General features: G+C 44.9%; 1 protein-coding gene across 5 annotated transcripts in view; it reads left to right on the top strand.

Moving 5' to 3' along the window:
• SNX29 (sorting nexin 29) overlaps positions 1-13,999 on the top strand; it is a 475,417-nt gene that overhangs the window by 33,173 nt on the left and 428,245 nt on the right. For all 5 annotated transcript variants that reach the window (XM_059154575.1, XM_059154573.1, XM_059154577.1 and 2 more), the window contains exon 4: positions 9,839-9,963. In XM_059154575.1, the coding sequence (XP_059010558.1) occupies positions 9,839-9,963 (125 nt within the window). The remainder of the gene's footprint in view (positions 1-9,838; positions 9,964-13,999) is intronic.

Genomic DNA, 13,999 nt, shown 5'->3' with positions numbered 1-13,999 from the left:
TAAACAGTGCTACAATAAAAATGTGTGTGTGCGTGTGTTTCTCTCACTGTCTCTCTTTGTCAAATAAATAAATAAATAAATAGAATCTTAAGGTTTTATTTATTTATTTAAGAGAGAGAGAGCCCAAGCAAGGGTAGTGGCAGACAGAGGGAGAAGCAGGCTCCCTGCTGAGCAAGGAGCCCTACATGTTGCTTGATCCTAGAGCCCTGGGATCATGACCTGAAGCGAAGACACTTGCTTAACCCACTGAGCCACCCAGTCTTCCCTGGTTTCCTTTTCTCCCAGTTTCCCATAGTAATGACACCTTATAAAACCCTAGCATAGATTTGTTTAGATTTCCCTAGTTTTGCTGGTCCTTATCTGTGTGTGTGTGTGTGTGTGTGTGTGCACTTGTGTGTGCCTGTGTGTGTGTAGTTCTTTGCGGCATGGTTACTGCATAGGGACAGCTGTCCACCACCACCGTCGGGTAATGGAATAGTTTCATTGTCCCAGGATCCCCCCGCTGACCTTTTATACCACAGCACCTCCCTCCTGTACCCTCCTTCTCCGTCCCTGACTCCTGGCAACCACCAGTCTGTCCTCCAGTTCTCTAATGTTGACACTCTGAGAGCAGTATATTAGCAGAATCACACAGTGTGTAACTTTTTGGGATTGCGTTTTCCCCACTTGGTGTGATTCCCATTCCATGGTGTGGGGGACTAAACTCTGTTTTTTCATTAACTCATTGGAGGACATCTGGGTTGTTTCAGGTTTTGGCTACTGCAAATAATGCTGCTGTAAACATTCACGTACAGGTTTGTTTGTGGGAACATAACTTTTTCATTTTTCCGAGATAGTCACCAAGAGTGCAGTTGTTGGGTAGGTGATATTTGCATATTTGGTTTGATAAGAAACTGCCAAAGTGCATTTACCTTCCTACCAACAATGTGAGTGATCCAGTTCCTCTGCATTCTTGCCAGCATTTGGTAGTGTCGTGATTTCCTCTTTTAGCCACTCTTACAGGTGTACAGTCATACCTTATGGCGGTTTTAATTTACATGTCCCTAATGATGTTGAACATGTTTTCCCATGCTTGTATGCCTATATCCCCTTCGGTGAAATGTCTGTTTATGCTTTTTGATCATTTTTTAATTAGTAGTGCTTTTATTTTTATAGGATACATTCCTAGAAGTAGGATTCCTGAGTCAAAGTATATGGGGATTAAAAAAAAAAAATTGTACTATCTAGGGCACCTGGGTGGTTAGTCGGTTAAAGCCTCTGCCTTCGGCTCAGGTCATGATCCCAGGGTCCTGAGATCGAATCCTGTGTCCGGCTCCTTGCTCAGCTGGGTACCTGCTCCTCCCTCTGCTTCTCCACCCTCTCGTGTGCGTTCTCTTTCTCTTTCACAAAAATAAATTTAAAAAATCTTAAAAAAAATTGTACTGTCTGGTCTCTTTGAAGAAAGCTGAGTGGTTCATATTTATATTTTGAACAAGGCTTATTTACAGATATTCATGCTTGGTCTGTGATTGGTTTTAAAGCTTATATTCTTGAATTGGTATCTTAATACTGTGACACTTTCTTGGCCACTGGCGAGACTGAACATCTTTTCATCTGTTTATTGGCCAGTATTTCTTCCTTTCATGATTTGTTCACTTGTTGAAAAGTTCATTATCATTTGAGTTGCTTGTCTTTCTCTTATCCTTTTGTAGACGCTCTCCATGTATTATGGCTTTTAATCCCTTTTCAGTAATACGTGCTATAAGTATTTTCTGGAGAAAATTTATTGTTTTACCATGTTTATGGTATCTTTTGCCATATTGAAAGTTAAGAATCTTATGCAGTTAATAATATGAACGTTTTTTCTTTTAAGTAGGCTCCATGTCCAGTGTGGAGCCCAGTACAGGGTTTGAACCCATGGCCCTGAGGTCAAGACCTGAGCTGAGACCCAGAGTCAGATGCTTAACTGACTGATCCACCCTGGCGCCCCGAATGAACCTTAAAAATTTTGGATTTAGAGTATCCTGTCCTGAGGTTTTTCTGTATGTTTTTCTATTATTTTTATAGTTTTATTTTTTCCCATTTATATTTTTCCTAATCTGTCTGGAATTTTGTTCTGTCTAGAGTTTGAAATACAAGTTTATTTTTCTTTTCTTTCAGCCTTGTAGCTGGCCACTTGTGTCATTGCCCCTGCTTAAACAGCCCATTTTTCCCATCTGAATTGAAGTGCTATTATTATTATATTTAATGTTTTCATATTTATTTGGATTTGGATTTTTTTTTTTTAAGATTTCATTTATCTATTTGACAGACAGGGATCACAAGTAGGCAGAGACACAGGCAGAGAGGAGGAAGCAGGCCCCCTGCCGAGCAGAGAGCCTGATGTGGGGCTTGATCCCAGGATCCTGAGAAAATGACCTGAGCCGAAGGCAGAGGATTAACCCACTGAGCCACCCAGGCATCCCTGGATTTGGATTTTTTATGACAAGTTTCCCTATACTCCATCTGTATGTTTATCCCTGCACCCAAAACCACACTGTGCCAAGTAGTTCCTTGGAATTATTACTATAATCCTTGGGATTTTTATTGGAATTGTATTCAGTTTATACATTAATTGATATATGCACAGTTAACTTATGCATTAATTAATGAAATTTTTACTTTAATACATCTTATTCAGGAAAATGGTATTTCTATTTATTTTGACCTTTATACCTTTTAAGAAAATATTATGCTTTTCTTCATGTAGGACTTTTATCTTTCTTGTTTAAAAGTAGGATTTATTTTACTTTTGTTACTGTTGTAATTGAATTCCCTTGCCCCATTTTGTGTACTTAAAAAAATAAAATTTTAATGTTATAGTTTCATTCATTGCAATATTTTTTATTTGGGGGTTGGAAACACTTCTATATCTTTGAATAAGGGATCTTGAAAAAGATCTCTTTTCTTGGCTTAACATAATCTAAATTTTTAAAAATTTGTTTTTTAATCTAAGCTTTTTAAAAAATGCTATTTCCTTTTTTAAAAGATTATTTATTTATTTATTTGACAGAGAGAGAGAGAGAGGTCACAAGTAGGCAGAGAGGCAGGCAGTGTTGGGGGGAAGCAGGTACCCTGCTGAGCAGAGAGCCTGATGCAGGGCTTGATCCCAGGACCCTGAGATCATGACCTGAGCCAAAGGCAGAGACTTAACCCACTGAGTCACCCAGGCGCCCCTCTTCTTTTTTTTAAATATAATTTAATTTTTTCAGTGATTCAAGATTCATTGTTTATGCACCACACCCAGTGCTCCATGCAATACGTGCCCTCCATAATACCCACCATCAGGCCCTCCCAACCCCCCACCCCCTTCCCCTCCAAAACCCTCAGTTTGTTTCTCAGAGTCCACAGTCTCTCATGGTTCATGGTAAAAAATGCTATTTCAAGTTCTCTGTAAGCATTTAAAATAGTTGTACACTTTTTCCTCACCATAACTTTTATTTTTATTTTTTAAATTTTTATGTAGATTTTTTTTTTTTTAAAGATTTTTATTTACTTATTTGACAGACAAGTAGGCAGAGAGGCAGGCAGAGAGAGAGGAGGAGGAGGCAGGCTCCCCGCTGAGGAGAGAGCCTGATGTGGGGCTCTATCCCAGGACCCTGGGATCATGACCTGAGCCGAAGGCAGAGGCTTTAACCCACTGAGCCACCCAGGCACCCCTTAAAATTTTTTTTAAAAAAAGATTGTATTTATTTGTCAGAGAGAGAGAAAGAGAATGAGCACAAGCAGGGGCAGCAGCAGGCAGAGGAAGAAACAGCTCCCTGCTGAGCAAGGAGTTTGCTTCAGGACTGGATCCAAGGACCTTAGGATCATGACCTGAGCTGAAGGCAGATGCTTAACCGACTGACCCTCCCAGGCACCCTTCATCATAACTTTCAAATTGGATTTCTTCATTTGTTGTAGTGTAAGGTAGCAATATTTCTGGTTCTTGAGACATGAATACTTTTTTTTTTTTTTAAGATTTTATTTATTTATTTGACAGAGAGAGAGAGAGAGGTCACAAGTAGGCAGAGAGGCAGGCAGAAAGGAGGAGAAGCAGGCTTCCTGCTGAGCAGAGAGCCCCATGCAGGGCTTGATCCCAGGAGACCCTGAGATCATGACCTGAGCCAAGGGCAGAGGCTTAACCCACTGAGCCACCCAGGTGCCCATGAATACTTCTTTAATGCTTGTTTTGGAAGGAAGCTAGGTTCAGAAAAGCATAAAGGCAAGAAAGACATCACCAGCAATTCTTTTACCAAGCAGCTCTTCATGTTTTCACATAATTCCCTTTAGGATTTTTTTTTTTTTTTTTAAGCATAGTTGAGAGCGTACTTGATATATATTTCATGTCCTTATTTTTCATTTCATGTTACAAACTTGTGGGTTTTCATTATAAGCTCTTGGTATGAGTTTTAAGGGCTAAATAGTGTTCAATTGTAAGCTGTTTATTGAACCAGTTCCCCCAGTGTGAGATCCTTAGTGCTTTAACCTTTCCTCAGGTGTAGATAATGTTTTGAGTCTCTTCATTCCTAAACCTTTACCTGTCTTGTAGATTGCGGTCCACAATTGGTATCTGCCAGGAAAATTTACAGGCTAAAGGAGGTGAACCTTTGGAAAATTTACTTTATTACACATAAGTGTAGAGCAGAGACCCCTGCAAATGGGTCCCAGTCTCTAAAGGCCAGTGGGGATTGTACTGTCCTAAGTCTGACATGTGGCTGATGCTGTTAATTGGCTGATTTTTATGGGTACAGTTGACTCCATTCCAGTTGGCATCAGAGCTTTCCACATGAGGATAATCTGGTCCATTTCCATGATGTGCTTAGTTTTCCCCCAAAAGGTTCCTGTAACACAGTGAAAGGAGCACTTTGAAATAGGCCCTTTTTCGTAAGGTTAATTTGATGTCGTTCGTAAAAATGCAGCTTTTATTGCTGATCCTGTCAGTTGTTCTGACATTTGCCATGAAAGGGTACAGGATTCTTAAGAACCTTATTATAGATTACCGTGGCAGGATAAGGAGTCTTGAAATACAGGTCAGAGCTCAGGAAAACCAATGCTTGCAGAATTTCTGCAGTAAACTAGTTAAGCTCATGCAGTGTCCACCTGGGTGGGTGTTGGTAGATAGTTTTAAATTCAGCAGGAGCAAAGTATTTAATTTTCCATTTCTTCGTTCCTGTATCAGGCTTTACTGAACACCTCAAGGGCAGATTTTTGTAAAAGATTTACTTATTTGTAAGAGAGAGGGAGAGAGCATGTGTGCTTGATTGAGTTTGGTGGGGAGGGGCAGAGAGAGAGAGAGAGAGAGAGAGAGAGAACTTCCAGTAGCTTCCCCGCTGAGCGCAGACCACAGCGTGGGGCTCGATCTTAGACCCTGAGATCACCACCCGATTGGAAACCAAGAGTTGGATGCTTAACTGACTCTGCCACTCAGGTACCAAGTTTCTTTCTTTCTTTTTTTTTTTTAATTTTTGAGAGCTTTATTGAAGTCTAATTTACATACCATAAAAAAACTACCTCTTGTGAGTATACAATGCAGTGATTTTGAAAATTTTTTATTTATTTTAGAGAGAGACACACACACAAGGGTGCACGTAAGGTGGTGGGTGGGGAAGGGTCTTAAGTAGACTGCACTGAGTGCCGAGTCTACTGTGGGACTTGATCTCTTGACCCTGAGATCACCACCGGAGTGGAAACCAAGAGTCATCTGCCTAACCAACTGTGGCACCCATGCGCCCTCTGCGGTGATTTTTAAAAATCCATGTTGTACAACCATCAACACACCCAGTTTGAGAACATTTTCCTTATACCTATTTTCTATTCTGCAAGTTGACAGTTAATCCCCAATTCCAGCCTTAGACAACCACTAATTGACTTTTGGTTTTTAAATATTTACTGTCTCTAACAATTCATGGACTCCTACAACATGTGGCTTTTGGGGTCTCACTTCTTTCCATTGGCATAATATTTTCAAGGCTTTTCTTTGTCGTAGTGTGTCAGTATTGCCGAGTAATAACCCATTGTCTTGACAACACCACATTTTATTTATCCGTTCATCTGGTCACCAGTTGTGTGCATAAAAATTTGAAGTGATTTTCTTGACTGGTGCTTTTATTTATTTAAAAAAATTTTTAAAGAAGATTTCATTTATTTATTTGTCAGAGAGAGAAAGAGAGAGTGTACAAATAGGGGAGGTAGAGGCAGAGGGAGAAGCAGGCTCCCCGCTGAGCAAGGACCAGAGTGCGGGGCTCCATCCCAGGACCCTGTGATCATGGCTTGAGCAGAAGGCAGATGCTTCATGGGCTGAGTCACCCAGGTGTCCCTTGACAGGTACTCTAAAAAAAAAAAAAAAAAGAAAGAAAACTTTTGCTGTTACATTCCCCCACTTGATTACAAACATGCCCAGTTCACTGACTCGCAGTAGAAGTTAGCTGTGATGAAATGCCATGGAGGCAGCTGACCCACTGTAGCGATGCCCGCGTGTGTTCGCAGAGAGCATTCTGGGAAATAGGAGAGACCGGAGGTGAGAAAATAGCCCCACTAGTGCCAGGTGTTCCTTTCGCTTCGCAGGAATGATCAGACAACTGAATAAAGATGAGAAGAAACGGAAACTTAAGCATGACGAGGGTATAAATCAGTGCCTGTCACGTGCCCACCTCGAGCTAAAGAGGTGTAGGTGCCTGTGGTTGCCAAGTGTGTTCAGTGTGATTCCCTGGTCTTAACTGGCTTGGGTCCGGATTATAAATTCTATAAGATCTCCTGAGACACATCTCTCCCCTAAATGTCCATCACATCTGTATTCTGCATGCCCCCAGGGCAGCGAGCATCTCAGTCCTCATTACCACGGTAGCCAGGCATTGTGCTAGGTGCTGGAACAACAAAGATGAATGAGGTACGATCCCTGTTATGTGGGAGCTCCGGTCTCTAAAGCAGATCATTAATGGGAGAGTTTGGTCAAGGGCTGCAGTAGAAAGAAGTTCAGAATAAGGAGGCACTCAGGAAGGCTTCCTGGTGGAGGAGACCCTTGAGCTAAGTCTGGAATGACTTAGTATAAGCACACGTCCAATGGGGAAGTGAGAAGGGGACATGGGAAGGGCGATAAATAGCATGGCCTTTGGCAGGGTAGTCATCATAATAATTAATTATGCGATTAGTACTCCCCCTGAGTTTTCTGCTGTGGTAGGTTGGTCATGACCTGTCCGTATCTAGAAGATAATACTGATGATGTAACCCAAGCCTCGGCGGCTGGGTTTGTGCTGTTCATCTGCATTCCTTTCCCTTTAGGGGCCAGATATCTGGAGTTGGCAGGGCAGCTTCTGACTTGTACATTTGACTCAAGTAAACTAACAGGGATTGTTGATTCAATTTTTTATATTTGCAGCTGATTTGTTTCATGATCCAGGCTGTGCTTTTTTTTTTTTTTTTTTTTTTTTAAAGATTTATTTATTTATTTATTTGACAGACAGAGATCACAAGTAGGCAGAGAGGCAGGCAGGGAGAGAGGAGGAAGCAGGCTCCCTGCCAAGCAGAGGGCCCGATGCGGGGCTTGATCCCCGGACCCTGGGATCATGACCCGAGCCGAAGGCAGAGGCTTTAACCCACTGAGCCACCCAGACACCCCTTTTGTTAGGTGACCCAGCTTTCAGGAAGCCCTTAAATGTGGGCCTGTGTGAATGTGTAGAGAGAGTAGCATATGCACATCTCATATTTAAGAGTGACCTCTGCCTAGGAAAGAGGGATGTTTCAATGTGCAAGAGTATTCTGGGACTCATGGCTCAAGATTACTCACTTACCTAGCCACAGAACAAGCATTTATGGAGTGTGTACTGGGTACCAGACTCTGAGCTCGGTGCAGGGGAGCCAAGGGAGGAGCTGGAAACCAAATTGTGCTGTTGAGGACAGGTGTTAGGTTTGAGCTGCCAATTAGGCTTCCTTCCTGTGAGGGCCAGCTTTTCTTTGGCAGTGGTGGCCTAGAAGGCTAGGATGGATTAGTGATATCTGTAGTGTTATGAGCACAGATTGGAGAGTAAACGTACTAGTGCTGGTTATTTGCTGACACTGTGTCAGGTTTTTCTGGTGTACACGGATGACTTGAGTAAAGGTGGGGTATGGGAAAGAGAGGGCATTTGTCTCAGAATCAGCATGTTTGCCTTGGTATGGGGTGTATCTGGAAGCTGCTTTGGATCAGTTTGGGGTTGGGTAGGGCTGGAGTACAGATGTTGTTAATTATATAGTCTCACAATGCTGCTTATTATGTACTCATGTACTATCTCTTAAATGTATGTAGCCTGTTTCTTTAGGTGTAAAATGGAGATAATACCTGCCTCACCCAGATATAATAATGTGGGTGGGAGGAGCTAATGAAATAATGGGTATGAAAATAGTTTACTGCCTACAGAGCAGTAAACCCTTGGAGTATTATTACTACAGGTGTGGAGGTGAGTGGAACAGGAAATGCCTGAAGTTGGGCAAGGTTGAGCCAGATGGTGATGGCGTCAGGTCCTTTGCATTGGGTCCCTCTGCCTAGTCTGCTGTGTCTGTCACATCCAGGTTATGACTCCAAGTTACCTCCACTCAGGCCCCAGAATCTAAGCCTGTTCCTGCCGTGTCTTCACTTACCACCTCATCTGGTCTTATTTTCTTCAGAGTTCCCATTAACTGAAATGGTCCAGTTAGCATCTCTGTGCATCTCCCTCTGCTAGTACCATGCACATGTGGTGAGGCAGAGACCGTGCTCTCTGTATCCTCAGAGCCTAGAACAGTAGTGCCTGGTACATGGGAAGAGTTCAGGATTTATTGTTAATGTTTTTTGAGGGGAGAGGGCATGGGCGAGCACTAGAACAAGTGGGGTGGGAGGGCCAGAGGGGAAGAGAATCTTCAGAAGATTCCACGCTCAGTGTGGAGCCTGATGTGGGGCTTGATCTCATGACCCTGAGGTCATGACCTGAGCCAAATCAAGAGTTAAACACCTAACCGACTGAGATACCCAGGCGCCCCAAGGATTTAACACAGGTTATGTGAGCAAATGAAATGGAAGGGCCTTAAAGTCTACAGACTCAATGGGCCTAGATGCCCAGGAGCCCCGGGAGGATTGTAAAGAATAGAAGGTAGAAAAAAAAAAAAAAAGAATAGAAGGTAGTAGCTCTGACTCCATCTCTTTGCCAAGATGTTTGTGAAGCTCTTATTTCTTTGGTTATTGAGAAATACAATTAATTGAATCTACAGTAGTAACTTAATTGAAAGTTCATTCCATCAAGTCTGGATCTGACTTCACACTATAATCCCTTACAACAAAACAAAGAACAAGAATCAGAATTCATATACTTTTTTTTTTAGTGTATGTAACAGGGCATGAAATTATACAATGTTTCCAATTTGGCAGGCTGCTGCATTCAATCTCTTGAAAGATAATCTGGTTCCTTAAACTACATGCAATATGAATTAGAGTTGGAGTTTGTGAATTGAATACAATTAGCAGCCCACCCCTCCCCACGCCAGACTGATTTGTTTTTAAATTGGCTCTTGGTTTTTTCTCCTCTGCTGGTGGGCATCAATTCCATTTTTCCTCCTTTCTTGTGAGTTGTTACTATGCTTTCAAGAGTCTGATGAATATAGCTAGGCTGTGTAGGGCTTCCTGCAGGTATGTGAAATGAACACACATGGAGAGGGGTGTAAGTCAATTCCATGTCAGTTACCAGCCCATAAATCCAGGTGTGTGTGTGTGTGCACCTACCCCAGGTTTAGAGCTGGTGGGTGACTCACCCCTTTCCAGGAGGTGCCGGGGCTGCCCTGGTTGTCTCTCTCCCTGCACAAATGGACTGATGAATCACTGGTTCTCTCGCAGGGTAACCTGTCTGTGTGCCCAGTTTGAGGCCGTCCTGCAGCATGGCCTGAAGAGGAGCCGGGGATTGGCGCTAACGGCAGCCGCGATCAAACAGGCAGCAGGCTTCGCCAGCAAAACGGAAACAGGTACTGCTTGGCCTGCTGCAGGGCGGAGGATGTAGTCTTTTCTAAAAGTTTTTATTTATTTTTTAAGAGCGGGCAAGGCAGGCATTGTATGGGACTGGGATGGGGTAGCCTGATGGTGCAGAAATCCATGTGTGAGGATGTCTTATGTGTTGTCCTCTGCAGAATTCTCAGAGCCCCGTGTTCATCTCTGGGACCTCACAGTCCTGCAGCCAAGGTGCTTATGTCACCAGTGCCATGTGGTAGTTGCTGGGAGATTGATGATGTGTTTTAATTCCGTGCATGGGGATAGCAAGACATTTCGCAACTAAATCTGCCTTCAACACCAGCAGCAGGAAGAGCAGAATCAGTAGGTGTCTGAGCGGACAGCTTTGCTACTGTCCGTTTTAGCGTCACCCTAGTAGTGTGCCGTGCTCCTGTGTCCGGAGGACAGGGACAGCGCTGATAACCTCTGCTAACACGTAGGAGCACTTTGCACAAGACTGGAACTTCGTTAGTCTTTTATATAAATAAACTCATTCAGTTTTCATGACAGCCTTATGAGCAGTAGGGCTTTCATTTTCTCTACTGTACAAATGAGGAAGCTCTTTAAAGGATGTGCTCTGGATCTGGACCTAAAAGTATATCATGTCATATAAGAAACATTCTATGTCCTTCTTCCCCAACATTTTTTTTTTTTTTTTTTTTTTTTTTGAGAAGGAGCGTGAACGGGTGTATGGGAGGGGGGCAAGGGCAAATGGAGAAGGAGAAAGAATCTTAATTTTTTTTTTTTTAAAGATTTATTTATTTGACAGAGAGAGAGAGACAGAGAGCGAGAGAGCGTGCGCACCTGAGCAGGGGCAGGGGGAGAGGGAGAAGCAGGATCCCCAGTGAGGGAGGAGCCTGATGTGGGACTTGATCCCAGAACCCTGGGATCATGACCTGAGCCGAAGGCAGGTGCTTAACCGACTGAGCCACCCAGGCATCCCAGAGAGAAGGAATCTTAAGCAGGCTCCACACCCAGCACACAGCCCAGTGTGGGGCTCAATCACATGATTGAGATCATGACCTGAGCCAAAACCAAGAGTTAGATGCTTAACTAACCGAGCCACCAGGTGCCCCTCTTCCCCAGCATTTTAAAGAGCAGGCTTTGGGGCGCCTGGGTGGCTCAGTGGGTTAAGCCTCTGCCTTCGGCTTGGGTCATGATCCCAGGATTCTGGGATGGAGCCCACATCAGGCTCTCTGCTCAGCAAGGAGCCTGCTTCCTCCTCTTTCTCTGCCTGCCTCTCTGCCTACTTGTGATCTCTCTCTGTCAAATAAATGAATAAAATCTTAAAAAAAAAATTATAAAGAGCAGGTTTTTTCAGACCCTGCTTGGGACTGCTGTGACAGATTCCTGACTCTTGTTATTGTGACGTCCGTGTCACTGTTAGTGCCCCTCGTTCCCAGCTGACCAGCCCTCTCCGTGTGTGGTGGAGGTGTCTGTTGGGCATTGTCTGCCAAACAAGCCCTTTCTGTTACTTGGGGCTGGTAGTCCGAGGAGCACCCACATGTCTGTGAGGCGCCGCCAGCGTTCCCATTCTTGCCCTTTCCTGTCTCAGCACGATTTCAGCACCACCTCCTGAAGAGAGGCTGACCAGCAAGCAGAGTCTCTTCCTTGTTTTCTGCTGCGGAGAGGTTCTGGGCGGCTTCCTTGCCAATTGGAAGCAGGGGAAAGGTCAGGCTAGCTTTGCTCTTGAGGGGGTTGCCGAGGGCTTCTGTCGATCTTTCCTGCGGTGCAGTTAACCATTCACTGGTGCTGGACGGTCCTTGGCTAATGAAATTCCCCTGCTATGGAATGTTTGATTAAAAACCTCCTATGGGGAAGGGGCATGGGTAGGTTTTCAACTGCTAGGGGTTGGGAAAGATCAGATGAGTGGCTGCTTGGTTGCTCTTAAAGCCATCAGAGTGGCTGTGGCAGGCCAAATGGAGAAAATGAAATCGGATGAGGAGGCGCGGATGGGAATGGGCATGCCTGTTTTCCCTTGTCCCTGCTGGCTGCTGGCCTGGGCCCTTTCTGTAGCTTAGGACTTAATACCAGGCCCTAGAGTTGGGCGATGGGGTTGAAATCCCCTCTCCGTGACTCGTCACACATGAGCTCTCTGGGACATCCCCTCTCTGAGCTTCAGGTTCCTCACGCATAATAAAATAAGGCCACGCACAGGACCGGCTCCCAGTGTTGTGCTGGGGGCTTCCTGAGAAAGCACCTGCAAAGCCCAGGCCTCAATACAGAGCTCCTGGAGCTGGTGCTGGATAATATGGCAGCAACTGGCCAGTTGCTTGGATCCATTGCACTGAAGCCCAGATAAGTTCCTAAGCTGTTCAAGTTCCCAGAGCTAGTAAATGGCAGAGCTGAGGATTCTGGCCCAGGTCAGACTGATGTCAGATTCCTGGCTCTTCTCTGCGCCCCGTTCTGCCGGCCGTGGCCCGATGCCCACTGCTGTTCCTCTGTAGACCACTCTCGCTCAATTAGCTGGATTGAAAGTGACAGGAGACCATAAGTGATGGTGAATTAATCCACAGGGCTGTTGCAGTAGCTCCGTTTACGGATGGGAAGCATTACCCTTAGAAGAGAGGAGAGCTGAATTCAAAGTAATGACTGAGCAAACGAGATTGTTGGAAATCACGCTGCAGTAGATAATACCGAGTCTGCCGGGGCGGGACTGTGGTTGGTCATCTGGGGTGAGGGTTGCCTGCATGGCTGAGTTCGGAAACTGGTGCCCTTGTACAGTGTCCACATTTATAAATTATGATATTTCCTGTTGAAATATGAATTTCTAGCTTTTGTTCCCCTTGAGGATCTGTGGCTCTGAGTCCACGTTTCCTGCTTGCTGTGGTTGGAACCCACCGCCCTGTGCAGAGGGGCCCTGTGCCCTAGTCCCCCACGCCCCGTACCTCTCCCTCCTGCCCCTGACAGCTTAGACGAATGCTGTTGTCATTTTTGTCCTGCTCTTGTTCTTCTCATTGTTCTCATGTGAAACTTAGCAGTTTTCAAGTGCAAACACCTCTCGCCTTTGAAGTCAGTTTCTGGAGCGCAGAGATGGTTATCATTTTTGTCCCATTTTATAGTCACTTTCTGGGGAGAGGATCTGTTAACTTCCTCCTTGGATGTATAGCCAGGAGTCCCTTGTTTTTGTTTGTTTGTTTTTTGCTTTCGTCTTGATTTTGAATCCGTCCTTGTCTTTGGCCTGTGCCTGGTTGTGGAGACCAAGTGTGGTGCTTGAAGAGTTGCGTGAAGCTCGCGATGATTCATCCTTCTCCTGGGGCGGAGGTCACTCCTGCCACTCAGGCAGGTAGGGTAGAGGAAGATCAGTTTACTCCCGTCCAGGATGGAGCCTTTCATACCTGGGCTTCAGCATTTGCGAGAGCTGACGTATTTCTGCTTTCACCTTATTGCCAGGATGTGGTCATTTGGGCTTTCCCAAGCGTATTCGTTTCTTAGAGCTGCCATGACAAATTTACACACCCTTGGTGGCTTAAGACAGCAGGGAGAAATTGATCCTCTCACATTTCTGGAGGCCAGGAGTCCAAAATCTAGGCGTTGGCAGAGCTGATTCCTTCTGGATGCTCTGAGGGAGAAAGCCTTCCCGGCTTCCGGTGGTTGTCAGCCGTCCTTGGCACCCCGTGCTTGTGGCCGCTTCCCTCCAGTCTGGGCCTCGGTCTTCCCATGGCCTCTTCCCTCTGGGCTTCTGTCCTCATGTCCTCTCTTCAGAAGAACAACAGCCCTGCTGGATTTCGGCCACCCTCCTCCAGTAGTCCCTCAGCTTAACTAATTACATCTGCAAAGAGCCTTTTTCCTAATAAAGTCACACTCTGTGGTTTCAGAGGGACATGGATTTTCGGGGGACGCTTCAATCCAGCACACCCTGGATCCCTGAGCTGTTAACCAGTTTCCGTCCTCCTCTGCTGGTTCTGAGCTCACGTTTTTCCCCTTCCAGACCTCATGGGAATTCTGAAAGCCCTGCTTCACTTCTCATCAAACTCTGTAGCTGGAAGAAGCCCTGAGGGCCAAGTAAGGCTC

The sequence above is a fragment of the Mustela lutreola genome, chromosome 17 (genome assembly GCF_030435805.1).
Source record: "Mustela lutreola isolate mMusLut2 chromosome 17, mMusLut2.pri, whole genome shotgun sequence".
NCBI lineage: Eukaryota > Metazoa > Chordata > Mammalia > Carnivora > Mustelidae > Mustela > Mustela lutreola.
This window is presented reverse-complemented; position numbering and strand designations above follow the sequence as displayed.